Raw genomic sequence first — 27,502 nt, forward strand, 5'->3', positions numbered from 1 at the left:
CAGTTCTGGGTTTTCTATGTATGGTGGTTAGTCCTTACACAATGTTCCTGTCCCTCTTCAGGTTTATTTATTTTTAGCCTACATATTTAGATTTCAGTACTGATTACAGATAGTTTTTTAGCTCCGTTTAGAGGGGATCAGGTTCGCTACTCAGGAGTCAAATCAAGGAGTGGTTCTCTGTGATACTATTTAATGCAATGAGTCAGTGTGTCGCCCATTCCCCAAGATGACATCATTCTGTGATGAAACGTATGTCAGGAGGTTGATGTGCTGACGTCATTGTGGTGTACCTTGTGTCATGGTCCCATCCGTGTCTTTTAGATGGCCACGCGTGGTCGCGCCCCAAGTGGCTCTAGGTGGTGTTGAACTAATGACTGTTTGTTCTTGCTCCTGTTTCTTTACCTCTGAGCCACACCTCATTTCTATTCTGCCTGCTTTCCAGCCATGCCTAGTTTTGCATAAAGTACTGTGTGCAATTCTGTTTGTACCTGTCACTCTTGGATCAGCTGTGGCAGGTTACCTAATCAGATGGGTATAAAACACTGCCTCACTCTGAGGGCTTTGTCAGTTCATTGTCTCTTGCCACCAAAGGTACCTGTGTTCAAAGTTACAGTGTTCCAAGACTGACCCTGGCTTGTATTTCGTTTATGCTGACTTCTGGAATCCCGGACTATGGCTTTACTTCGACGATCCCTTGGCTTTTCCTGTCAAGCCCCTGTGCACAGATTCATAGCTCAGGTAGCTTATCTCTTTGTTACCGTGGGCTGTGTGTATTTGCAAGGGTGAGCGTACATCTCTGCACCATGGACTCCAACCAAGGTAAGCCCTCACACCTTGTGAGTGGATGGGTGTCTGCAAGCCAGCCGGCAAATCTTTTATGGAAGTTTTTATCTTTGCTTCTTGTAAGTGCAATCTTTTATTTCGAATAAATCTTAAATAGTCTGATTTACACTATGGCGAGTTTGTCTTTGTTTTTCTGGGCACATGATTGATGCTAAATCTTTAATGCCTGATGAGTTGAGCTTACCTGGTTCACTTTCTGCCCAACTCCTGTGAGCTGCTGTTGGATACAGGTCCAGATATTGATCAACATTACAGGCTTGTCAAGCTTGCCTTTCAGTAAGCGAGATAATTCATGTGGTGGAGGTGCACATCTGCTGGTGTTTTTGTGAAGAGTTCACTTCACTTGCATGCAAGTATTGGATTATTTTCTATGATCCCTTGAGGACTGTTTACTATTCAATATCTTTAGTGGTCTACAGATTGTGTTTTTCTTTTGTACCACAATCACTTGCTCATTTTATTCGATTTTTTTTTTTAGTGCAGCTTCTCTTTTATATTTTGCACATTATACATCCCCTTGGACAATAGACAGCCCCTTGCAGCTATCCCCCCTTCTTTACATTACACAATCTCTGCAGCTCTGCCCTTTCCTACATTATTGGAGCACAGAAAGCGGGTGACACAGCAGCGCTGAATAGAGTGGGAGATGCTGCAGTTAATTTTTCATATTAACCACCTAGCAACCAATCACCCGCCGGTTAACTTAGACAGTTAGCTCTGGCAGCTCCAGCTCTTGCCCTCCTTTCAGCACTTCTGTCTCCCGCTGTGTGTACAGAAGTGTTCTGCCTCCTACTCTCCACTTTGCTGTGTTAGTGACAGTGGCAGAGGCAATACGACCCTGAGTGTCACCCCTCTGGCTGGTGTCACCCGGGTGCCGCCCACACCCCTTGCACCCCTATAGCAATGCCACTGATGCAAAACACTTTCAAGATAGCAAAAACATGCATACACTGCAGAATAACGAAAGCTCCACAAACATGAACTCTTCACAGCAATGTCTCTGACTATCAATGTGTAGCTGCATAGCATAATCAAGGGGTGTGGAGAATAGGGTGCTCTGTGGAAGAGGGAAGCACACTCTATAGGAAAAACGAAGCAGAGAAGAAGGCGCTGCTAAGTGCAGTAATAAAACACTTTAATGACAAGGAAGGGTTAAAACACTTACAAGATGGAAGAGAAAAACAGGCATATCAATGAGTTTTATTACTGCACTTAGAAGCACCTTCTTCTTTGCTTTGCATAGCATAATCGCTACAAGAATCTATAGCAACAGAGAGTCAAGCTGAAATTCACTACTTCAGTAAAACAGTTTAGAACACAAACAGCTAATGTGATTATCCTCATAGATAATGTTCCTCTCAAGGAAGTCCAGCATAGTTCTGGTAACAAAGGTGAACAGCTGGATGGATCCCAGGCCCAAGGATAAGAGGCCAACTGCAATACTCTTGGGAGGGTCTCTCCACAGTAGCTGGAGAAGCTGCATGCTTTAAGCAGCTGCCTGACTGCCTTCATGCTGGGTCTGAAAATGGAGGGTCTTTTACCTATCACATGCTCATATACCTCTGCCTCAAGTGGGGTCTCTATGAGCTGCTGAGGGAGTGAAGCTGAGACATGTATACTCCCTGGGCATGTCCAGGAAGCCAGGGAGTTGTGGGAAATGTAGTTATAGGGGCTTGTGTCTGCCTCATAGCATGGTGAGTAAAGGGGCACTGCACTATACTAAGGGCACTCCTCTACACTGTCACCAGACAGCAATTCTGCCCCCTAATGATATTATCAATGTAACCTACTAATCAGAAGCAGGAGTTGGGGGGATAAGCCTCTGATTATAGGTTTTAATAAAACAAAAAACAGGATGCATTGGCACTGTCACATATGCAGTTGCTTCCAATTACAAAAATTGGCATACACAATTCCATTGACTTGGTGAACACAAGCAGTTTGATAAATAACATGCAGAAATAAGCAACACATTACCCCAGCAACCTATCCATAACCAGTTCCACAGGAGCCAGACCAGGAATATATAACCACCTACCGCATACTTTTTCAAATTTGAATGGGCATCCCCTATGTTGGTGCAAAGTATGGATTGCCAGTATCTATGTAACTTTGGACAGTGCCAGAGCACATGAATGAGATCTCCATGATTCCTGCTACATTTAGGACAGACAGGGTCAGGGAGCATACTCTCAGCAACAATATAGTTAGCAAAGGTGCTGAGATGTATTTACGGTAATTATCATGCACTGCCTCCAAAGCCATCTCCCGTTGCTCGCTGGCTATTTCCCCCAGATTGGACTGCCACTGTTTCTTTGCCTTGCATTGATAAGCTTCCAAATAGATAAAGAGTAAGGGCTTATGCACTCAGGGCGTTAGAAAAAACGAGTTGTAAGGACACTACCAACGCCAGGAAAAAGCATCTGTAAAAATGTGCTTTTAGTAGCTTTGTGAATTGGCGTTAATGCCCGTTTAGCAGCACTCCATCATGTCCCTGGCGGTGACGTCACAAGGGGGAGGGGCCTTCAGATGACGTCACTGGTGATCCCCCATATTGCTATATAAGTAGTGGCACACGACAGACCCAGCATTACAGCAGGAGAGAGCATTGAGGCAGCATCGGAGGAAGAACAGAGGGAGAAGACAGCACAAGAAGACAGCACAGAAAGACAGGGGAACCGGCAGAGGGAGAAGACAGTGGCAGAAGAAGTCAGCGGTGAGAGGAGAAGAAACGAAGGATGAAGACATCACTGGAGGGAGAAGAAATGCCGGAGCTGCTCTAATAAATGTATTTGTCAATTTGTTTTTATTTGTTTGTAGTGTTTTTATTTTTGACACTTTTTTTTAGGTGAATGGGTAGGGATATGATGTACCCCATACTCATTCACTTAGGGTGGCTAAAGGGGGTTCTAGATTTTGATAAGCCCCCCCACCCGATAAGGTTTTTACAACAAGTGAGGAGGCCCTTGTCCTCATGAACATGGGGACAAGGTGCTTTGGAGTGGGGGAGTGCAAGGCCTCCCCTGCCCCAAAGCACCCACCCCCCCATGATGAAGGCTTGTGGCCTGGTATGGTCCAGGAGGGGCGTGCTCGCTCTTCCTCCCCCCTTTCCTGACCTGCCAGGCTGTATGCTTGGATAAGGGTCTGGTATGCATTTTGGGGGGGGGAACCTATGGATTTTGGGGGGACCACACCTTTTTGTTTGGCATGGAGGTTCCCTTTATACTCCAAGCCAGACTGAAGGGTATGGTATGGACCTTGGGAGGGACCCCACACAGTTTTTTTTTACATTTTGGAGTGGGGTTCCTCTTCAAGATCCTCAGCACACAAGTTGCACTGCAAGTCGGATCATCACGATGCCACTTGTGGTGCCACTTCTATTCAAATAAATGGGCTCACCTCTCATAGGGAACCATTGATTTTGACCTGTAAAAAAGAAATGCTTGATGCGGCTTAACAGTGCTAAGCAGGGGTTTAGCAGCGTTTGGCAGCTTTTAGCGGTGTCAGACATTTTTACAGCTCATTTCTACTGCTCCTGGAAGCACAGGCTGTTTTTTTTTCTACTGCCCCTAAACGCTTGTGCCTCCAAACGCCTCATGGACACATACGTTAACATGGAGGGGCGTTTAGAAGCATATAAAAAAAAACGTCAGACACCCCTAACAGCAGCTGTAAAAACGTCCTGTGTGCAATAGCCCTAAGGATGCATAGTAACTAGAGATAATACCTTTCCGTACAGTACTATATTGCAACATACCAAAAATTGGGGTTGGAGAAATAGAAAAGTCAACCAGTATGTGTGGTATATGATACATAGTTTGTAAAGAAGAAAACAATAACAGTTTCATATTTGAAATGTGTAATGCCATACATATGCCATTTAGTGGCATAGGAAAGCTTGGCCAACTCCAGGTAGATGTAGTTGTTCCAGATAGGGCTATAATAAGTAAAACCATTCACCTACTGCATTTGTTTTGCTTTACGTCATACCTTATGCACTTAACAATAGGTAGGGAAAATCTGGTTAGATTTAGTAAAGCATTGAGCTTCTAATCCTTCAAGGAGGGAGGTACATTTGTATGATGTAATAGTATGGCCAGAGAGGAATCACAGAACGCTCCTTCATTCTCCTCCCTCATTGTTAGAGCCAAGGATATCCAAAAGATCCCATAAACAGTATGAGGTCTAATTATGAATTAAAATTGCTATGCGAATGTCTCAGCATTTGAACAGTTGTAATAAATAAATAGTCATGTTTCCAATATGTTTATTTCCTACAATCATCAGTTCCATCTAGTGGCCATAATGTGGTATTTTCCTGACCAAGTTATTTTAGGAAATGGGTTGTTGTCTCCTGAAATTACACTTGGGCAGTTTAGACACAAATATAGTTTAGCAGAGTTCTAGAAGACCTGTCTTCCCTTTATGAGATACTGAGTCCACTGACCTGGGCTCCTTGTACATTGCAGACTATAATTACTATCATATATACTGTACAATACTGCAGACACAAACATCTATCTGCAGCAGTGGAAACAGGTGGAAGATTAATCTACAAAGCATCCCAAATGTTTGTGTCCAAAAGAGCTTTGGAGTTATTTTAAGAAATACATAAGACATACTGACCAGTTCAAAGAATCCCACCATTTCCTTGGGAGACTTTCTACAAGACAATTTTGAGTCTCTAATAGAAAAAGCCAAAATAGTTGAAGATGAACATATACACCAGCATGTTTAATATTAATATAATTAAATATAAGTATCTTGATAGCTGTCACATTTAGTTGTAATTCAACGGATAAAGCAGCATTGTCATGTATCTACAGTTTGTATTTGTTAGCAATAAATAGTATTAATGCATAGCCAACCCCAAAAAAAACAAATGTTATATATTGCATCTACCAGTCTGTAGATATGGCAGCTACATTAGTTTTCTTTTTTTTTCCAGGATTTTTTTTATTTTATTTTTATTTGGTGATCCTGTCAAGAACACATTTCCTGTCCTAGGGTGACAGCACTGCTCCTTTATAAATATAGTGCAGTAATTGAGCATTGAAACCTTAGCACAGGAGATGTTTTAGGATTACAGAACACTTTCCCCTCTCTCGCTCCATAAAATAGAGGGGGAGTATTCTGTAGTCCACAGAGAGAGAGCTAGAAACAATGCTAATAGTCAGAAAACATACAGAGCATAGCAAGTTATGCTTTCACGCAATTTACAGCAGGATCATTGGATATTATCATTACACTTACCGAAGAGAGATATAACAAAACACATCCCCAGCATTGTATTTAATTGGCAAAAATGGAGCAAAATACAAAAATTCATATAGCACAGTTTACACAGGAGCTTTCCAAACAATTTTTCCCCCAGATTCGATTAATTCTCGCTATAATGCACCAAAAGACAACTAGGGAGAATTTTTCTTTTGTGTCAAGTATCTGCTTTTTTGGCAGAAAAAAAGCAAATACATACAAATAAAATGCAATCCACCATAAATATGACATAATCACTTACCCTTCATTCTTTTCATCCATTTCCCGGTCACCTCTTGTTTTTTCATAATACTGAAAACATGGACTATTGGCATCTTCAGGACTTGGACTTTCAACTGCAAGGCATATACAGAAAGCACTGAGTCTTTATATGCCTCCTTTTTTCAGAGTCCTTATACCATACTAGGGTTAGTTTATTTATATTCTGTAGGCTGTCCATACACTCTTAGCCCCTGTACACACGGCCGGAGATTTTGACAACCAAATCCGTCGGATTTTCTCCTTCGGATTTTATCCGTCGGATCTTGTCCGAAACTGTTGCATACACACGGTCTGACTAAATTGTCGAAAAATCCAATCTTTCAGAATGTGATGACGTAATTTCATTACAATGGGACTAGATTCAGGCTAGTAGCCAATAGCTTTGATGTAGGAATTTGATCTGAGCATGCGTGGCACTTGGTCCGATCAAAATTCTATACACATGATCGGATTACGTCCGACCAGCCCAGTTGGTCTGGAAATATTTCCAACATGTTGGAAAATTGGGTCCGACGGAGATTCGGACAGAATCAGTCCGATGCATACCACACACAGTCGGATTATCTGATGACACGGTCCGATAAGACACATTCCGACGGATTCTCCGACCGTGTGTACGCGGCATTAGATTTCCCACAGGGCTGAACAAGAGAACTCCCCATCCACGTTAGACATTGTGGATGAATGAATCTTCCACTGCTGTGTAATGTACTATGACAGTCTCCACCTACCGGAATACCCAAATATTGGCTGCAGTCACTATTTGGCTGACAGCTTTCCACCGTGTGCAAATTAAGGCAGGTTTGCCAGGAACCAGGAGAAATTTGCTCTGTGTATGGCCAGCGTATTACTGTTCACATTCTTCACTTCTTTTACACATGGAAAAGTCCTCTTGTAACACATAGAAATATCATAAGCAATTTAAACCATTCTTAACATAAAACTTCACTCAGAACTGGTATTTTAAATTTCCATGGTAGTCAAGACAAAATAGGGGTTGATTTACTAAAGGCAAATAAATGATCACTTTGCATCCAATTTTTTTCTCAAAGTGGATGTAAACCCTCCATACACCCAGTGAAGTGAACAGCCTCAGATGATATACAGAGATGAAACAAATCTCCCTACATAAGTTTTACATGTATATCTGCTGTCTTCACCTTTATATACTGTTTATAAAGTGCACGTCCTGTTATGTCCTGTACACATGGTCGTAAATTCCGACGGAAAATATCCGATTGGATTATATTGTTGGACGATTGGATAAAGTGCCACGCATGCTCAAATCAAATTACGAGACCATAGCTGTTGGATACTAGCCTGAACGTAGTCCCGTCGTAACGAACGATCGGATTTTCCGACAACTTTGTCTGACCGTGTTTATGCAACACCAGTTTCGGACAAAATCCGTTGGAAAAAAATCTGACGGATTTTGTGGTCGGAATGTCCGACCGTGTGTACAAGGCATTCGAATTTTCCCTTCCTGATTCATCTGTAGGACTGGATTATTGCTATTCACTGTGAGACAGCTGATTGGAGGAAAGGCACACACCCCCTCCCCACACATGCAGAGGTTGCCTGTGAATAGTTTAGCTGTGTGCTAATCTATTTATATAGAGGTCCTTGATGATGCCTTGTGGGAGGGTGAAACGCGTTGACATAATTTCCGTTGCCAAGTCCAAATGACGTCACTTCTTGTTTTGGTGGAACACATGCTGGAGGCAGCGTTTCCTGGATTTTATCCCTGCATTGTTATATGCTTATTTTACTTCTCTGTCCTGTAAGTGCCTACCTGTATTTGCACAATAAACAGCCTACTGTGCTTCACTATTAGTTCCTTTTTTTATTTCTGGCGCATTTATCAACTCGTGGTTATTACGTTGGGGGAGATCTACATTGGACCTTCTGTGAGTTGCCATTCCTGGCCAGCTTTACAGCTTATAAGACTGAAAACCTAGGGGTCCATTTCATCCAGTGAGTGGGGACATAGGAGGGGTGTATGCCACACTACAGAGTGGAAGTTTGGAGCACTACTGCACTTTATAAGGATTGCTGCACTTAAGCATCTTTATTTGGGACGTTTTGCAATATTTCAACATGATTATTTGATTGATTTTTTTTTATTTTTACTGTTATTTTTGGAAGTTTTTTCAATGGAATGATCCATGCACTTTTTTGAGCGCTGTAATTATTTTATTATAATCTATTTATAGCAACCTCCTCTGGCACACTCTTCAGGCTCCCGTCTCGTTGAGCTTGTCAAGGTTAGGCTGATAGAAGAACGGAGCTGGGCAAAGCTACAGGGCATAGTGCTTTGAAGAGAGATAATAAAAACACTGCAGATAGATGTTCCCAGCTTAAATTTCATGAATCAGGTTTACATCCACTTTAACTTATGGCCTGTACACACGATCCGAAAATCGGACAAAACATACTGCTTTCAAAGTGATCGTACGATAATCGGATACAGAGCTTTCGGACAAACATGAACATTTTTATCGTATGATACCAGATCTTATGATTTTCGTTTAAACAGTACAGTTGTCTTCCAAAAATACAATAGAAATATACTACAACACATGACATCACTTCTGATTTTTATTCTGTCGTACAAGATTTTTTGTAACTTTAGCAACCTCTCCATTTTTGATATGCAATTAGCATGCAAAAAATGGACGATCTGTCGTCCGATTTTAGGATTGTGTGGATTAGGATTAGTGAACGAGGTGAAGCTTTACCGTCTTCCATCATCTAATCATGTGCAAGCAAATTTATTGATTATTTATTTTTTTTGCTTATTTACCTTGCATGTGATTGGGTATTCTTTGCACAGTGAGATATCAAAACATTCACTAAGCTCTGGGGCAAATTCACTTTCAAGATAAACAACCTATTTTCATTTAGTAAATCAACCCCATCATGTGCTGGCTTCTTATCTTTTTCAAAGACTCCTGCACAAGGTTCCCCACAAGAAATGTATCTTTCACCCAACTACTGCCCAACTTCCGGTTCCCACTTGAGTCATTGTGCTTTCAAGTGACATTAAAGTGTATCTAACGCCAACAACCACAAAAGTATTGCAGCTAACCAGTCTTTAGATATGGTTTCTGCATTTGTTTTCTTTTTTTCAGGCTAAGAACATCAGCAAGTACAGAAAATACCTGTTGATCTCAATAGACAGATACTGAGTACTTCAAGACCTCAAGGTGAGCAACGACGGGAAGATTTACTAAAACTGGAGTACACAAAATTTGGTGCAGCTGAGCATAGTAACCAATCAACTTCTAACTTCAACTTGTTCAATTAAGGCCTCTTTCACATGGGCTGATACAGCTTTTCTGAGCAGGGGATACATCCGTGGATCTCCTGCTGAGCTGAGCAGAGTGACTGGATGACGGGTCTGTGTCACAGACAAAGGCCACTCTGCTCCATGGACAGTCAAATGTAAACAGACAGGCTGTGGTTTACACGTGGCTGTCCTCCAATCCAGCCAGATGGATAGGAATGGATACCCTTCCATTTGTTTTTGCCAGGTCGCATCAAATGTAGCCATGTGTAAATGGACACAAGTCAGTCTTAAACTGCCCATAAAGTAGAATGGAAGGTCTGAAAAAGAGGCAGGCGGACCCAATTGCATCTCTCGTGTAAAAGGGGCCTAAGCTTTGACAATAAAACCTAGAAGTTGATTGTTTACTATGCCCAGCTGCACTATTTTTTTTTTAGTAAATCCCCCTCCAAGTTTACCTGAGATTGACATTTGCCCTGGGCCTTTATTTAGGGATTGCTCTACTCAAAAAATCCATAATGCCTTAGTAGTAATTTGATATAGAATAACAGCACTGTATGCTTACCAGTATTATCTGAATGTTCTGCTATATTTGTTTCACTGTCAGTCATGCTTGTCAAATTTTACTCAAAACTGTAAAAGTGAAATAACAACATCCTTATTAGAAAATAGTAGACATGTTTCTTTAAATTGTGTTTAAACAAATCATTTTTAAAGGATTGGTGTCATTGGTGAAATTCATTCCTTCTGGGTTTTTTTTTGGGGGGGGGGGGGGGGGGCAATTTTTACCAGGAGAGAAGGGGATTGAAATATTGTAAATGGGATATCTGTTCTAGTGATAGCTGTCTACCCCTCACTTTGGAAAGATGTCCTCTCACTTCCAGTTGTGCCTCCATGACAGAAGGTAAATGGAAATTTCCCAGCTGAAACACAGACTGCTAAAATAAACCCAATTGCAGCTTACCCACCACCTACTGTATTCAAAATAAATAAGAAAAAAAATGGTTTTAGATTTAGGCTGGGTTCACACTGCAGCGATGTGGGAACGCCGCGAATCCGCGGCGGGTTCCCGCATCGCATACCTCCCGGCGGCAGTTCACACTGCCCTATGCGAACTGCTGGGAGTGTCAGTGAAACGTTAATGACACCCCCAGATCAGTTTGCATATCGCAGTGCGATCTGCAAACTCGGACAGGAATCGGATCGCATGGTGTGAACACCCATGCGATCCGATTCTGCTGCGGACCAAAAAAAGGGTCCTGTGCGAGTTTGGGGCGGGTGCGATGCGAATTCAGCCATACTATCTGTATGGCTGAACTTGCATCGCACAGAGATCGGATGTGATTTGCACTGCAGTGCGGTGCGAATCACATCCGGTTCTCGTAGCCGCAGCAGTGTGAACCCAGCCTTACTTTACATTGAATGGCTTTGAATGCCTCTCATAACTGCTGACAAGAAAGAAATATTTTGGCTATTGCAAATGTATACCATAAGAGCTGAATTAGACTCTACTGCACTGATCTTGCCCATTAGCAGCCACCTTTTGGAGACACTTCATGTTTTTACACTGATATTTAGGAAGCAGAGCCTAGGTAGTATGATTTTAGTTAGACCCATAGGGCAGGCTAAGGCTAGCAAATGAAACATCATCTTCAATGTGACACATGTTTCGTTTATTATATAAATGTACATACATTCAACATTTGTTCCTTTTTCAACCACATCACTCTCATTATACACTGCTCAAAAAAATGAAAGGAACACTTTGAAAACACATCAGATCTCAATGAGGAAACATATCAAGCTGGATATCTATACTGACATGGACTGAGTAATGTGTTAGGAACAAAAGGATTCTACATTGTTTGAAGGAAATGAAAATTATCAACCTACAGAGGGCTGAATTCAAAGACACCCTGAAAATCAAAGTGAAAAATTATGTAGCAGGCTAATCAATATTGCTAAAATTCCATTGCAGCAACTAAAAATGGTACTCAGTAGTTTGTATAGCCCCCACCTGCTTGTATGCATGCCTGACAATGTAGAGGCATGCTCCTAATTAGAGAACAGATGGTGTCATGGGGTATTTCCTTTCAGATCTGGACCAGTGCATCACTGAGCTCCTGAACAGACTGAAGTGCAACCTGGCAGTGTCGGATGGACCAAAACATATTGTCCCAGAGGTGTTTTATTGGATTTAGGTCAGGCGAGCGGGGGGGCCCATTCAATGGCATCAATTCCTTCTTCCTCCAGGAACTGGCTGTATACTTTTGCCACATGAGGCCAGGCATCGTCGTGCACCAACAGGAACCCAGGACCCATTGCACCAGCGTAGGGTCTGACAATGGGTCCAAGGATTTCTTCCCTATACTTAATGGCAGACAGGGTGCCATTGTCTAGCCTGTAGAGGTCTGTGTGTCCCTCCGTGGATATGCCTCTCCAGATCATCACTGACCCACCACCAAACCGGTCATGCTGAACAATGTTACAGTAAGAATAACGTTCTCCATGACTTCTCCAGACCCTTTCATGTCTGTCACATGTTTCATGTCTGTCACATGTCAAAGGGTGAACCTGCTCTCATCTGTGAAAAGCACAGGGTTCCAGTGGCGGACCTGCCAATTCTGGTGTTCAATGGCAAATGCCAATTGAGCTCCACGGTGCCAGGCAGTGAGCACAGGGCCCACTACAGGATTTTGGGCCCTTAGGCCACCCTCTTATAGTCTGTTTCTGATTGTTTGGTCAAAAACATTCATACCAGTAGCCTGCTGAAGGTCATTTTGTAAGGCTCTGACAGTGCTCAACCTGTTCCTCCTTTCACAAAGGAGCAGATACCGGTCCTGCTGATCGGTTAAGGTCCTTCTATGGCCCTGTCTAGCTCTCCTAGAGTAACTGACTGTCTCCTGGAATCTCCTCCATGCTCTTGAGACTGTGCTGGAAGACACATCATATCTTCTGTCAATGGCACATATTGATGTGCCATCCTGGAGGAGCTGGACTGGCTGCGCAAACTCTATAGGGTCCAGGTATAGCCTCCTTCTACCAGTAGTGGCACTGACCCTAGCCAAATGCAAAACTAGTGAAAAACATTCAGAAAAGATGAGTATGGGAAAAAAAATGTCAGTGGCCTCCACTTGTAAAACCATTACTGTTTTGGAGGTCATCTCCCTGTTGCCCATCTAGTGCAAAAATACAGAGAAGAAGAGAGCGCAAACCGGTCTAGTGTAACTTGGCTTTAATATGGTAAAGTTGAAAACACTACAATGGCCAAATTCACATTGTGCGAAGATAGATAAAGCATAAGGATTCCACTGTGGCTGCACTCCTAAAACCACCTCACCTCACCCGACGGGAGGGGGGAGCCGTGGACGTTCAACCTAGCTGCCCGAATCCTGGCAGCAAATTCAAGGCTATCCACCACCACGCTAGATGTGCAGATCCTAATGCACAAGCACCGGTCCAGCCAACGCTGCTCCCTGAGGACACACAGGCTCACACGAGCTGGACGCAGAGGGGCAAATAGAGTGTGGCCATCACACAGTTGCCATGACAATGTGTTTCGGAGGCATGGCCTCCTCCCTTCTTTATGTCTAGATGTGTTCCTGTCACCCAAAGGATCCATACAGAGCAGCAGGACCATTTGACTTGTCTAATTACTACCAATAGCCAGCTGGGGGGCTATACTAAACTGTTGATCAGCACACCTGCTAGTTTTTTTCTCTTGTGCATATTTTTTGCCCATCTAGTGCACTTGTTGTTAATTTCATTAACACCAAAGCAACTGAAACTGATTAACAAGCCCTCTGCTACTTAACTGACCAGATCAATATCCTAGGAGTTTAATTGACTTGATGTTATACTCTGATTAAAAAGTGTTCCTTTAATTTTTTTCAGTGTATTTCAAAGTTCAAGGTTGGCCTGGAAAAACATAGTTTCAAGACACAGAAAATTGTCAACCTATCAGAGTTTAGACAGTTTATTTAAAACCAAGGGTATGGAGAGCCCAGTAAGCTAATTACATAGTGACAAATTGGATATCCAATGCCAGTTAAAGTGTAGATCTCTTAAGTGTAGATGCCAAGTTGCCATTGCTGTCAGTGTCCCCCTCAATATGCACTGATGACAATTCTCACTGAGAAAGAAAAAATGAAGGAAATCCACAATTTTAAAGTTGTCAACTAATAGGGCAATTTCCCTCAATTTGTGAGATTTCTTCTGCAGCTCTGGGTCAGAAAGTACAGGGAAATATTCCCAATGGTACACAAAAAAAGCAAAATAAATAAAACTGTTTATAACTACTAGGAATGAGCTTTCTGTTCGGATCGAACATGAGTTCAACTCGAATATTGGCTGTTTCCCCATTCATTGATAACTGAACAGTATGGGCTGTTCCCATCAAATTCGAGCGGTGTGTAACGGCCCATAATGCACTGCGGGAGTGCGATATTTTGCTGTATGATGATTGGCCAAAGCATGCACCATGACCTGCATGCTTTGGCCAATCTCAGTGCCCTCAGCTAAGAGAGCCATAATTGGCCAAAGGCAGGGTGCCTTTGGCCAATCATGGCTTATATAAGGCTGCCTGTACGGTCGGCCCTGTGTAGTGTGTTGTTGGTGTGGACGGAGAGAGAGTGTCATTTAGATTGAGCAGGAAGGTTATTCAGTTAGCTGCATTGAATTTAATATATATATATATATATATATATATATATATATATATATATATATATATATATATATATATAGGCAGTCTCCTATATACATATATCCACTGCATACAGTTTAGCTCTATCTGACTGCAGGCCATTCCTAGTGTACTTTTTCTAATATACTTCAGGCAGGCAGGCAGGTTATTCAGTTAGCTGCAGTGCATTTAATATATATATATATATATATATATATATATATATATATATATATATATATATATATACAGACAGTGTCAGGGGCTCTGTATACACCGCTCCTACAGTGCCTCAAAGATGCTGCTTACATGAATTTTGAGCGTCCTGCCAGTGCACCGCTCCAGTGTGAAAGCCCTTAAGCTTTCACATTGGAGTGAAAGGAGAGGCACGTTACAAGTGCTATTTTTAGCACTGTAGCGCCTGTAAAGAGCCTCAGTGTGAAAGGGGTCTTATAGTCAGCATTGTTCTTCCTTCAAACACGGTGAGTCAAGTTAATGCCAAAGAGCTCAATTTTGGTCTCAAATGACCACAGCAGTTTCTCCCATTCCTGCTCTGAATCATTTAGATGTCATTTAGATGTTCATTGGCAAGCTTCAGACAGGCCTGTACATACGTTGCCTGTACGTTTTTGTGAAGGGGGACCTTGCAGGCGCTGCAGGATTTCAATCCATGGCAGAGTATTCCGTTACCAATGGTTTGTTTTGGTGACTGTGGGCCTCAACTACCCTGGGATCATGCTCAAGCTCCTCCTGTGTAGTTCTGGGCTGATCCCTCACTTTTCTCATGATCATCCTTACCCCATGAGGAGAAATCTTGCATGGAGTTCCAGACCAAGGGTGATTGATTGTTGTTGTTTTTTTTTGCATTTCTTCTATTTACTAATAATCATAATAATCTGGTGGTCTTGTAGCCCATTCCAGCCTTGTGCATGTTTACAATCTTGTCCCCGATGTCCTTTGACAGCGTTGTCATTAGGAGCACCTTCTTAAATTGACAGGACTAATCTGTGTACCACATCAGCATATACTGTAACCATGCTGTGGCAGCCAGAATTATTGTTGGTTGATAGGGGATCAAATACCTATTTTACCCACTGCATTGCAACTCAATAGTTAACATTTACACCATGTGTTTTTTCTGGATTTTTGGTTGATATTCTGTCTCTATCATTTAAAAAACACCTATAATAACAATTCATGTCTTTGTAAGTGAGCAAACTTACAATATCTACAGGGGACCAAATAATTATTTTCCCCACTGTACATGGTTTGCCTGGTTTGGCGTTGCCAGTTAATGTATAGTACAGGGTATAACTATTAGAAAAAAATACAAAACACATAAATAGATGCATAAAGATCGTATATACTCTCACATGTTCATGTTCTGGGTTGCAAATTAACCACTTGCCGCCCGCCCTATAGGCAATTGACGGTGGCAAAGTGGTTTCATAATCCTGATCGGACGTCATATGACGTGATCAGGATTATGAGCCGCTGCGCGCGCCCGGGGGCGCGCATCGCGGCAATCGTTGTTGCGGGGTGTCACTCTGACACCCGGCAACTACAATCTCGGTAAAGAGTCTCCGACGGAGACTCTTTACCACGTGATCAGCCGTGTCCAATCATGGCTGATCACAGTGTAAATAGGAAGAGCCGGTGATCGGCTTTTCCTCACTCGCGTCTGTCAGACGCGAGTAGAAGAGAGCCGTTCGGCTGCTCCTCTGACAGGGGGGGTCTGTGCTGATTGATTATCAGCACAGCCCCCCCCTGAGGATGCCCACACTGGACCACCAGGGACACCACCAGGGAAAAGGTAATCCTCTCTAGACCACCAGGGATGCCAGTCAGCACAATGGATGCCAATCAGTGCCCATAATGGATGCCAATCAGTGCCCACAATGGGCATCACTGATTGGCATGCATTATTGTTTGGCACTGATTGGCATCAATTAGTACAGTATAACACTAATGCCGCCTATGAGTGCCCACCTGTGCCGCCTATCAGTGCCCACCTGTGCCGCCTATCAGTGCCCACCCATGCCCATCTGTGCCGCCTATCCATGCCCATCCATGCCCATCCGTGCCAGCTATCAGTGTCCATCCGTGTCGCCCATCCGTGTCGCCTATCAGTGCCGCCTATCAGTGCCACATATCAGTGTCCATCAATGCCACCTCATCAGTGCCACATCATTGGTGCCCATCAGTGCCACCTTATCAGTGCCCATCAGTGTAGCCCCATCAGTGCCCATCAGTGAAGGAGAAAACGTACTTATTTACAAAGTTTTGAAACTGAAACAAAAAAAACATTTTTTTTTTCAAAATTTTCGGTATTTTTTTATTTGTAGCGCAAAAAAAAAAATGTAGAGGTGATCAAATACCACCAAAAGAAAGCTCTATTTGTGAGAAAAAAATGATAAAAATTTCATTTGGGTACAGTGTAGCATGACCACGCAATTGTCATTCAAAGTGCGACAGCGCTGAAAGCTCAAAATTGGTCTGGGCAGGAAGGTGTTTAAGTGCCCTGTATTGAAGTGGTTAAGGATGAGCCGAACAACCCCCCCCCCCCCCTGGTTTGGTTCGCACTAGAACCTGTGAACAGACCTGAACTTCGTGTGAACTTTAGAACCCTATTAAAGTCTATGGGACTCGAATGTTCAAAATCAAAAGTGCTAATTTTAAAGGCTAATATGCAAGTTATTGTCATAAAAAGTGTTTGGGGACCTGGGCCCTGCTCCAGGGGACATGTATCAATGCAAAAAAAAGTTTTTAAAATGGTCGTTTTTTCGGGAGCAGTGATTTTAATAATGCTTAAAGTGAAACAATAAAAGTGTAATATTCCTTTAAATTTCATACCCGGGGGGTGTGTATAGTACGCCTGTAAAGGGGCGCATGTTTTCCATGCTTAGAACTGTCCCTGCACAAAGTGTCATTTCTGCAGGAGAAAAAGTCAATTAAAATCACTCGCAGCTATAATGAATTGTCGGCTCCCCGTAATACAGAGAACAGTCACTGAAAGTCATTGATAAAAATAAAAAAAAGCGTGGGGTTCCCCCAAATTCAATTACCAGGCCCTTCAGGTCTGGTATGGATATTAAGGGGAACCCCACGTCAAAAAAAAAGAGAGGGGATGAGAGAGCGCCCCCCTCCTGAACCATACCAGGCCATGTCCCCCCCCAAAGCACCTTTTCCCCATGTTGATGAGGACAAGGGCCTCATCCCCACAACCCTGGCTGGTAGTTGTGGGGGTCTGCGGGCGGGGGGCTTATCAGAATCTGGAAACCCCCTTTAACAAGGGGACCCCCAGATCCTGCCCCCCGTTTGAAATGGTAAGGGGGTACAAAAGTACTCGCTGGACCCCAGAGAGCTGATCATCCGTCGCTGGATGGCAAGAGTGGATTACCACCGCTGGAATCCTTTTTTTTTTATTTTTTTTTTATTTTTAATAAAGGACTTTTCCCAATGGTGTGTGTGTCTTTTTTAACTATTTTTTACACTTTCTTTGTGAAATGGCACCCTTACCATTTCAAATAGAGTGGTATCTGGGGGTCCCCTTGTTAAAAGGGGCGTGGCTAAGCAGCGGATGTAACCGGACATTTCTCTCCTCCGCTCCACCGAGTATCCTGACATTGATCCTGTGATGCACCGCATCTAACCGCTTAGGACCCGCAAAACTGGTCTTTGGAGCCATGAAAGCCACACCGCACGATCGACTACTCTGCTGCCCATCGCTGCGATGACTAGGAGAAACAGGGAGGCGAAAGGAGCTGGAGATGAGCTGAGCCAAGATGGCGTTGGCCCGCAACGCACGTCCAAAGAGCTATACAAAGAGGCCACACAGAAGCTTTCTATGGTGGTATATCATATAAAGATGCCCTGGCAACAACGCCGGATGCAGGGGGAATACATGAGAACCCCAATGAGGCAGATGGCACCGTACCATTGGTGGACGCCGGCGGATTGTCCTCAGAGTGGACTGCAGTGAGTATCCCTAGAGACATTTTTGCTGGGCCTCATGCCTCCTCTCCTATGAACTGTGATGAGCCTGAACCTACTCTCAGGGATATTTTCTCAGCTGTAACCTCCTGTAATCAATCCATCACTGCACTTTCTAAAGACATTAAGGGGGTTAAAGCAGAAATCTCTTATGTGCGTCATGACATGCATTAACTTAGGGAGAGGACATTTGCACTGGAAGGCAGAATAAGCACAATAGAAGATGATATGGCTCCCATGCAAAGAGATTTAAAATACAACTGCCACCTTACTGAGCAACATGTGCCCCGTTTAGATGATTTGGAAAATCGCATTAGGCGCAATAATGTACGCGCCCTGGGCATTCCAGAAAGGACAGAGGGCAAGAATCCAGTGGCCTTTATTGAGCATGGGCTCATTTCCATATTTGGCAAAGATGCATTCTCCCCACTATTTACTGTTGAAAGGGCACACAGAGTGCCATCTTGTCCTCTGCCACCAGGCAATCACCCACGTGCCTTTTTGTTTAAACTGTTGAATTACAAAGATAGAGACACAATCCTGTCTAAAGCCAAAACCATGGGTGACAAGCTGGTGATAGATAATGCTAAAGTTTTATTGTTTCCAGACTTTTCTGCAGAACTACAAAAACAGCGTGCAAAATTCATTGATGTTAAGAAAAGACTCAGAGGATATGATCTACAATATGCTATGCCATACCCCGCTCGCCTCTGGGTGGTAGCACTCGGCAAGGTGCATTTCTTTGACCGTCCTACAGCAGCTGCACAGTGGGTAGACCGGGAAGATAGAGCACTTAAGGATGCAAGACAACAGCACCCAGCTCCAGCTTGAGGGTCCTTGATTATGTTGTGTGGAGGGCTTGGAGGGGGTTGGAGGGATTGCTCGTCTCTTCCCCCCCCCTCGCCCCCCTGGCTTGTTTGCCTCTTATTCTGGGCCAGGTGGATGGAAGGAGAACACTGCACATTGTTAAAGTATGCTGGTGTTGCTCACCCTGCAATTGTGAGACCCCAATTGTCATCCAGAGCTTGGTTTCTCTGCGGGTGTTTCCATAGTATATCCCCACCCCCCCAGGAAGCATTGTTCGGGGGGAAACGTATGTCAGCGCTGTTGGCTGAGAGCCCTGTTGGCTCCACTATTTGATTGGTTACTGACATTTTTGTTTCTTTTTCTGAGTTTGTGCTTTACCACCCAGTCTCTGTCAGACCCATCAGGACACCAACCAAGAACCTCAACATCTGTGAAGGATATCAACTCAGCCACGCGTGCTATAGGTAACATGCAAGACAGGTATCCCTCTTCCTTGCTGTATTGGACTGCCATAATGAGTTTACACACCCCGCTTGCTTGAACGTGGCAAGCTCCTATCTACATTTTTTCTTACACCGCATGGAGAATATAGTTAAAATAGCCTAGTGGAATGTACATGGACTTGGCAGTTTGGTAAAGAGACTGGCGGTTCTTAGGCATCTTAAGTCCACGGGGGCCAATATTGTCTGTTTGCAGGAGACTCACTTTTCATCTGACCCGGCACCCAGCTTTAGCCCCAGGGTCTATCCTCATCAGTTTCACTCTACATATTCTGGATATGCTAGAGGAGTGAGTGTCCTGATTCGTCGGGACACCCAGTTCCAATGTCACCAGAGGGTTGTGGATCGGGAGGGTAGATATGTTTTTCTATTATGTCATGTATAATTGCTGCAATCTACATCTCACCACCTTATTCATCCGAGGTCCTCAAATGCCTTGCAAGTTTCTTAGTCTTATATCCCAACATAAAGGGGGCGGCGTGGTTCTATTGACTAAAGAATTTTATCATAACCAACTATCAGAAATGTTGATGGAAGAGGATACGTACAAGCGATTGGACAAGGACCCTACTAAACAATATGAGGCAGAGCTGAAGGCATTAGTTGATTTTGGTGTTTCAACTGGGGTTTTAACTAATAAAGAGATGAAATATTTGACCCCTAGTAGTAGTAGGATTCCTACTATCTATACTCTGCCTAAAATCCACAAGAGTTTACAATGCCCACCTGGCAGACCAATTGTTAATGGGATAGGGTCCATCACAGCCAGAATGGGACAATATCTTGACTTATATCTGCAAAAAAGTGTCATACAAACAAAAGCATACCTGCAGGATACAAAAAACCTATTACAAATATTGGAGGAGGTAGATCTTACCGATAAAGAAGAGGTATACTTAGTCACGGCTGATGTTGCGTCCCTATATACCATCATCCAGCATGATGATGCGATTTTGGCTCTGAATTGGGCACTCAGTCAGAGAGATGACTTGACACATAACCAAAAAGTCTTCTTAAGAAATGCTCTTGATTTTTGCCTAGGACACAACTATTTTTGGTATGGAGGAAAATTCTACTCCCAAAAACGTGGCGTCGCGATGGGAGCCAAGTTTGCACCTAGCATAGCGAACCTTTTTATGGGTGAGTGGGAAGATAAGAAGATCTTCTCTGTCAAGAGACAAGAATTATTGATATACAGACGGTACATAGATGACCTGATTTTCATCTGGGCCGGTACAAGATCTTCCCTCACAGATTTCCTTGCAGAATTGAATAATAATACTAGCCACATTAATCTGACGAGTGAAATAAGTGCTGAAAACATCAACTTTCTTGATGTTAATATCCACAGACACGGAGAGAGACTCGAGACCAAGGCTTATTTTAAACCTACAGATGCAAATAGTTACCTTCCAATGCAGAGTGGGCATCACCCGACCTGGCTAAAGAACATTCCAAAGGGCCAAGTGACCAGGATTAGAAGAAACTGCTCCAATGACAATGACTTCTACTCCCAGGCAAATATAATTAAAGAAAAATTCTTGGAAAAAGGTTATTGTGATAAACAATTGGATAAAGTGATTGAAGGAGTAGCATCTACATCAAGAGGTATCCTCTTGAATAACAATAAGGCTATTCGCACTTCCAATAGTCATGAATGGAATTTCATTTCAGGATATCATTCACAATATAGGGAGGTGGAGAATATATTTCTTACACACTGGCATATCCTTTTGATGGATAAAACACTACAACCAGTGTTACCTATAAAACCTGGGTTTATTTATAGGAGGGCTCCTAACTATGCAGATAAGATAGTTAAAAAAGTGATAGACCCTCCCACCCACCTACCCTCTTTTTGGGAGAAAGAAGGGTTTTATGCCTGTAGACGTTGTAGGGCGTGTAAAGAAGTTGATGCACCAATAAGAGCATTGGAACGGTTCACACTGGTAATAATAAAGAATTTACAATCAAAGGGTTTATTACCTGCAATACATCCTATGTTGTGTACGCTTTACAATGCCCATGCGGTTTGATATATATAGGCCGCACTAAAAGACTCTTAAGGATAAGAATAGCGGAACATGTGGCTAATATTAAATTGGGTTTTAAGGACCATAATGTGTCCCTACATTTTAAGATTTACCATAATCAAGACCCATCGGGGCTCAAATTCTGGGGAGTAGAGCATATGAAACCCTCCTGGAGAGGGTCTAACCTTGTACGAGAGCTATCCAAACACGAAACGGAATGGATATATTTGGTTGACACTCTAACACCAAAGGGGTTAAATGTCGACCTAGATATTAATTGTTTTATCAGTGACTATTAAATCTTTGACTGAGCTTGCTTCTTTAATGTTATAATATTTTAATGTTATTAGTTGAATATTATCTAGTGGGCTGGGAGGGAATTCGATACAACGAATTGAATAATAAAGATATCCATGATATGAAGGGTATTGCATGTGCTGCGACATTACCCCCATAAAGTATCTTGATTTACCCACACCCACTCTTACAGACTATTATGAGAGGCTTTCTGACATCGATTGGTGTCTTGCCACTGTATTTACCCCATGACTGACACATTATGCAACATTACATTTTTGGATTAGGGCTGGTGATTATGGGGATTGGGAGTGGCATTGAATGATTACCTCTGTTAGAAGGAAATGTGCAATATTCATAATAGTTTCTAATATATTTGGAATACTCTTAACAGTTTTAATACGTTGATTATTTTAAATATTTCTAGTTTTTATGTTTCCTTTTCCGCTTACGGTTGTTTTCTGTGATTTTATTTGTCTTTGGTATTGAAAGGAGTTCTAACTAGGATGAAGCCCCTCAATATGGCACCCCATGGTGTTAATAAACACCATGGGGATGATGGCTCCTTTTAATACAATTAAGATTCCATTTTTGACTGGGGCGTTGGTCTCAGGATAAGATGTGATATAGTTTTGTTATATATGCAGGAATTGTTGTATATACATATACATATATATCTTTTATGATACATAAAATATATATTCTGGCTCTGAGAGAGCCGTTTTTTAGAGAGATAATCTAGAAACCTCTATGTGTATAGAAAGTTTCTTTCTTTAAACTATATACACATATAGGGATTAATTGACGTTTTTTTGTCCTTTTTTATCCTCCTCCTATGGTATCCTTGTTTATTGCGTGTTTCATAGTTATTTATAAATTGAGGATATATATTTTTTTACTGTAATTTCATATATTTTTTAGGGATATTTGTGCTACGTGCTGCTCATGTTACAATGTTCATAATGTCAGACTTGCCTTTGCAATTAACAGATCGCGACGTATGCTACGATCGTTTTTGCTTTTGGCTATAGTTCCTCCCCGCATTGTATTGTCAGGCTGCTTACGTCCGGTCTCCATGACGATGTGCAGCGTCGTGTGGGCTGGATATTGTGTTGTTGCCTGATTGGCTTGCGGAGAGAGGGCGGGCTGTATATATATTGGCCGGTTGCGTCGTGTAGCCACGCCCTCGGTTGAAGTCGGAAGTGACGAAACGCGTCAGGGCGTGGCCTACACGACGCTACCGGAAGTGAGGTGTGCGCTCCACCGCTAACCACGGACCAGGAAGTGATACCCAGTGTATACAGGGGAACACTGGTGAATGGTTCTGGAATTGCTAATTCGGTGAAGTACACGATTTTAACGCTGATGTTACTCTTTGTTAATGTACGCATATATTGAAGTGGGTGATTTTACTGATATGTGTCAAACTTTTTAAAAAAAATAAAACAGTATTATGCTATGTATATATTCTGTTTCATTTCTATGATATACTTGGAGGACTACTCGTGACTGCAACGCTAAAGGGGGATATATATGAATATTACTATATCCATTGAAGTGATTACTCCTTAAGGCTTATCTTATCAGCTGTGTCTGGTGAGTTTAACCCCCGAGGGGGGTACGCATCGCATGTGGTGAAGCACTCCCGGTTTTTGGTGGAAGAAAGTTTGGCAGCACCTTTGATCACCTTACAACGTTGATTAGATCACTATAGGCACCTTATCTGCACATTTTGGAACTGTCTAGTGATTTTTTTGATTTTTTTGTTTATTACGACTTCTACAAAGGACCTTTTTTTTAGAAATAAGCGCTGTTTTTATACTGATATTCTCGTATATATTGATGAATTGTTTGTATAACTTTTTTTATATCCCAACATACCGCTTGTGGCAGTAGGTGATTATAATAATTATTTAAATCATTTGTTAGACAAAATACCAGTTTCAAATAATTTATCTTCAAATAATAGGGGACATACTCCCTTTGCAGGGCTACGTGAGGAACTCGGATTAATGGACTTGTGGAGATTGAGACACCCTTCAGTAAAGCAATATTCCTGCTGTTCTACCTCTTATGGGCGCGTATCCAGAATAGATTTATGCCTAGGTAATAGTCTTATTATCCCATTGCTTGTTGATGTAGGGTACAATGATTGGCATATCTCAGATCATTCCTCATTATGGTCGACATTACGGTTACCCACTATGGCTACGTGCAAGTGCTGGAAGCTTAACCCCTTTTGGATTTCGCTGTTTCCTGAGTCGGACCCCATTGGTGAACAGCTAAAACTTTTTATAGAGGACAATATGCATTCCACACATTTGAATATAGTATGGGATGCAGCTAAGGCCTTTGATAGGGGGCAATTTATTACAGCAATTAATCAAATTAAAACTAAGACCAAGGCGTGGGGAAATGGAGGTCTGTAGGACACTTAAGGAAGCCGAGGATAACTATATTGCTAACCCCACAGACGACACTAAGAGGAGCTGGTTGGGTGCTCAGTCTATGTCTAGACAGCTAGCACTGCAGTTGGCTGAGAACAAACGCTTTTTCTTGCAGCAGTCACATTTTGAGGAGGGGGAGACCACTGGGCATATGCTGGCCGTTTTGGCACGGGCACAGGGGGTCCACCTCCACAATTTCGACTGTGCAGGACAAATCGGGAATCATTCACATGCAGACTGCTGCGCTAACCCAAATTTTTAAGGCATTTTATATGGATATATATTCATCTAAGGTGCAGCCAACAGACTGGGACTTGGAGGATTTTCTGGGGAAATGTACATTGCCCCATTTGTCAACTTTGGACGCAGACCTGCTCAATGCCCCACTTTCGGAGGATGAATTAGCTGTAGCGCTAGCACAAACCCATAACAATAAATCCCCTGGGGATTTATTGTTCCCCTGTAACAAGGGGATCTGGGGGTCCCCTTGTTAAAGGGGGCTTCCAGATTATGATAAGCCCCCCGCCCGCAGACCCCCACAACCACCGGCCAGGGTTGTGGGGATGAGGCCCTTGTCCCCATAAACATGGGGACATGGTGCTTTGAGGGGTCACAGACCCCCAAAGCATCCTCCCTATGTTGAGGGCATGTAGCCTGGTATGGTTCGGGGGGGCGCTCTCTCGTCCCCCCCTCTTTTTCTGCGATCGTGTGGGCTCTCCAGAAGTTACAAACGTACCTTTATGGATGGCACTTCACTGTGATCACAGATCACAAACCCTTGAGGTGGCTAAATCGTGTTGCTGGGGAGAATGGCAAACTACTTTGGTGGAGCTTAATTCTACAGCAATAGATTTCACCATCCAGCATAAGAAAGGCACCACCCATGGCAATGCTGATGGGCTGTCACGACAAGCCAAGCCCAAGAGTCGATTGCGTCAGGAGGAAAATTGTAGTTCCCTCCCATGCAGCTACCTAAGGGAGGAGGTGTAACGATATCACGTCCGGCACAGGAAATGTTGTAACTAGTTGCCATGTTGTTTGGAACGCAGCCATGACAGCTTGGCTAACTAGACACGTGCATTCGTTTTCATCCCAATGCATTTTCATCCGAATTTCAGGTATTTTCGTTTTCGTTTTGACAAACGATAACGAAAGTGCAGAATCCGAAAAACGAAAGTTCCAACATAAATAAATGCTTTATTTTCATTTTCGTTGTTACAACGGTTCGATATAGAATAGGAGATTCAAAGTGACTCTTTCTATTCTATTAGTTCAAGATTATATAGAGAAAATATTTGACAGAGAGAAAATATTCGACATAGAGAGAAAATATTTGACAGAGAGAAAATATACTAAAGTGCTAATTTTAAAGGCTAATATGCAAGTTATTGTCCTAAAAAGTGTTTGAGGACCTGGGTCCTGCCCCAGGGGACATGTATCAATGCAAAAAAAAGTTTTAAAAACTGCCCTTTTTTCGGGAGCAGTGATTTTAATATTACTTATAGTGAAACAATAAAAGTGTAATATTCCTTAAAATTTTGTACCTGGGGGGTATGTATAGTATGCCTGTAAAGGGGCGCATGTTTTCCGTGCTTAACTTAAGTGTAATTAATTAATTTAAGTGTAATTTCTGCAGGAAAAAATTTATTTAAAATCACTCACGGCTATAATGAATTGTCGGCTCCCATAATACAGAGAACAGTCATTGAAAGTCATTGATCAAAAAAAAAAAGCGTGGGGTTCCCCCAAATTCAATTACCAGGCCCTTCAGGTCTGGAAGGGAAATAAAGGGGAACCCAGCTTCAAATAAAACAATGACATGGGGTTCCCCCTAAATATACATACCAGACCTGATTTTAAGGGGAACTCCACAGCACATTTAAAAAAAAATGGCGTGGAGTTCCCCCTAAAAATCCATGCCAGACCCTTTATCTGAGCACACAACCTGGCAGGCCACAGGAAAAGAGGGGGGATAAGAGAGTGCCCCCCCTCCTGAACTGTACCAGGCCACATGCTCTCAACATTGGGAGGATGCTTTGGGGGTCACAGACCCCTCAAAGCACCTTGTCCCCATGTTGATGAGGACAAGGGCCTCATCCCCACAACCCTGGCCGGTGGTTGTGGGGGTCTGCGGGCGGGGGGCTTATCAGAATCTGGAAGCCCCCTTTAACAAGGGGACCCCCCCTGTTTGAAATGGTAAGGGGGTACAAAAGTACCCCTACCATTTCCCAAAGAAAGTGTAAAAGAATGTTAAAGACAAACACACTTTTGAAAAAGTCCTTTATTAAAAATAAAAAAAATAAAAAAAAGATTCCAGCGGTGGTAATCCACTCTTGCTATCCAGCGACGGATGATCATCTCTCCCGGGTCCAGCGATGGCTGATCTGATCCAATGACGGGTGATCTCTCCGTCCAGCGCAGCGCAGTCCATCCATCCTTCCTCTGTCTCCACTGGAGGAGACACTGCGGGATCCCGGCAGCCTGACATTTCTTATATGAGGAGGGCAGAGCCATCCATCACCTGACCCCGCCCCCTCTGACGCAAGTGGGGAAGCCTGGCTTCCCCAATGACGTGTGGGTGACCCCACCCCCCTCTGATGTAACGGAAACCTGGGGCAGGACCCAGGTCCACAAACACTTTTTAGGACAGTAACTTGCATATTAGCCTTTAAAATTAGCACTTAAGATTTCTCCCATAGACTTGTACAGGGTGTTCCGTGGCTTTTTGAATTTGCCGCGAACACCCTAAATTGTTCACTGTTCGCCGAACAGGCAATGTTCGAGTCGAACATGAGTTCGACTCGGACTCGAAGCTCATCCCTATCAACAACTGTCAGGATATAACGTTTGTCTGAACTGCTAGGGATGGCCAAAGGCCCAATGATATCCACTGCCACCCTCTTAAAAGGTTCGTCAATCACAGGCAAAGGTTTTAGTGGAGCCCTGTGGACCTCCCCTACCTTGCCAACTCGCTGGCAGGTAACACAGGACCGACCGTAGTCAGCTATGTCAGAAAGCATCGTAGGCCAATAAAAGTTATGTACCAACCGCCCTTGGGTCTTAGTGATCCCCAT

At 43.0% G+C, this 27,502-nt stretch overlaps 1 protein-coding gene across 1 annotated transcript in view; it reads right to left on the minus strand.

Moving 5' to 3' along the window:
• Nucleotides 1-27,502, minus strand: part of LOC143996276 (ATP-dependent translocase ABCB1-like) — a 142,108-nt gene that overhangs the window by 105,151 nt on the left and 9,455 nt on the right. Inside the window, exons 2-4 of the mRNA XM_077491246.1 lie at nucleotides 10,233-10,300; nucleotides 6,362-6,455; nucleotides 5,470-5,527 (exon numbers count right to left, since the gene is read on the minus strand). Coding sequence (XP_077347372.1) covers nucleotides 5,470-5,527; nucleotides 6,362-6,455; nucleotides 10,233-10,278 — 198 coding nt within the window. The 5' untranslated portion in view covers nucleotides 10,279-10,300. The remainder of the gene's footprint in view (nucleotides 1-5,469; nucleotides 5,528-6,361; nucleotides 6,456-10,232; nucleotides 10,301-27,502) is intronic.

The sequence above is a fragment of the Lithobates pipiens genome, unplaced genomic scaffold (assembly GCF_037356315.1).
Source record: "Lithobates pipiens isolate NorthernLeopardFrog02 unplaced genomic scaffold, aLitPip1_a1.2 Scaffold_19, whole genome shotgun sequence".
NCBI classification, from domain to species: Eukaryota; Metazoa; Chordata; class Amphibia; order Anura; family Ranidae; genus Lithobates; species Lithobates pipiens.